At 45.5% G+C, this 1666-nt stretch overlaps 1 protein-coding gene across 1 annotated transcript in view; it reads right to left on the bottom strand.

Annotated features, from left to right (window-relative positions):
• The window catches only part of LOC101854923 (sodium/potassium-transporting ATPase subunit alpha), a 17467-nt gene extending 15848 nt beyond the window's left edge, over positions 1-1619 (bottom strand). Inside the window, exons 1-2 of the mRNA XM_005113123.1 lie at positions 1553-1619; positions 394-527 (exon numbers count right to left, since the gene is read on the bottom strand). Coding sequence (XP_005113180.1) covers positions 394-527; positions 1553-1619 — 201 coding nt within the window. The remainder of the gene's footprint in view (positions 1-393; positions 528-1552) is intronic.
• Positions 1620-1666: the final 47 nt, after the last annotated feature.

Genomic DNA, 1666 nt, shown 5'->3' with positions numbered 1-1666 from the left:
ACACACACACACACACACACACACACACACACACAATAAAATACAATATCTCCCTCACAGTGACAGTAGCCAGAAGGCCCTAGGGTACATTAGCGACGGTAATACCGATGAGAAAGACGATGGCTTTCATCCAGGTGTAGCCCATGGCGTACATACACACAGAGACACGCACACACTCAATTACATACTCACACGCACACACACACGCACGCGCGCACACACACGCACACACTCAATTACATACTCACACACACACTCAATTACACACACACCCACTCAATTACACACACACACACACACACACACACACACACACACACACACACACACAGAGAGAGAGAGAGAGAGAGAGAGAGAGAGAGGGGGGGGGATAAAATACAATATCTCCCTCACCGTGACAGTAGCCAGAAGGCCCTCAGGTACATTAGCGACGATAATGCCGATGAGAAAGACGATGGCTTTGATCCAGGAGTAGCCCATGGCGTAGGCGATGATGCCAAAGGCGATACCAAGGCCCAGAGCCACACCTGGAACACGGACAGACGCTGGTGTGGTAAGGGTCAGCTTCTAATTAGTTCTCAGCCATGGTTTTGGCACCACCATCTCCTTATGAGCACCTCTCACTTTTTCTCGGTGTCTCTTTCTGTCTCTGTCTCTCTGTCCCTCTCTCTCTCTCTCTCTCTCAAAATCATCACCATATCATCATCATCATCATCATCATCATCATCATCATCATCATCATCATCATCATCATCATCATCATCATCATCATCATCAATGTCAAAACATATGTTTGACTGTCCAGGAACAATGGCAACTCGAATGGAGTTCTTTGGACGTGAGGAGGTGCTTCGAAGTATATATTGACAATGGAGCCAAAAAAGAGCCTCGCTCTCTCTGGAAGATTTCTCCGTGGAGTCCGCCAGCCCCATTAAGGATACCAAAAACAAATCATCATCGTCATTGTACACAGCAGAGAGTAAAAAAGGGTTGAGACTTGGTAGTATTTCCAAGATATTTAATGACACGTTCAACATTTCGCCCTCTACGATCTTCGTCGGGAAAATTCAAATTATTAATGACTACACTAGCTGTAGAAACCAAAGTGCGTACATATTTGTCACTTTGCTAAAAAGTGCGGTGAACATCATCATCATCATCATCATCATCATCATCATCATCATCATCATCATCATCATCACCATCACCATCACCATCACCATCACCATCACCATCATTGGTACCTTCACGATGGGGAGTACCGTTCTCAACGAAGACAGCCACAACCAATGGGGAAGCTCTGTAGCCGACACCAATGTCCCTGCAATGAGACACCTCTACTCGCCAGTCCTTTTTGAATGTCCAGGAACAATGGCAACTCGAATGGAGTTATTTGGACGAGTGGAGGTGCCTCTAAGCATGTTGACAATGGAGCCGAAAAAAGAGCCTAGCTCTCGCTCGAAGATTTCTTCGTGGAGTCCGCCAGGCCCATTAAAGGAAGCCAAAAAAATCATCATCATCATCATGATGTATCATTCAAACAACCACCAACCAGTAATGATATGAATGAAGTGAGCAATCGCCCTAGCTATGGGCGTCTCTCCACTCTTTAGACTCATCATCATCATCATCATCATCATCATCATCATCATCATCATCATCATCA

This window comes from Aplysia californica, unplaced genomic scaffold, assembly GCF_000002075.1.
Source record: "Aplysia californica isolate F4 #8 unplaced genomic scaffold, AplCal3.0 scaffold01631, whole genome shotgun sequence".
In the NCBI taxonomy this organism is placed as follows: Eukaryota; Metazoa; Mollusca; class Gastropoda; order Aplysiida; family Aplysiidae; genus Aplysia; species Aplysia californica.
The sequence above is the reverse complement of the archived record's forward strand: the minus strand, read 5'-3'. Positions and strand labels throughout refer to the sequence as shown.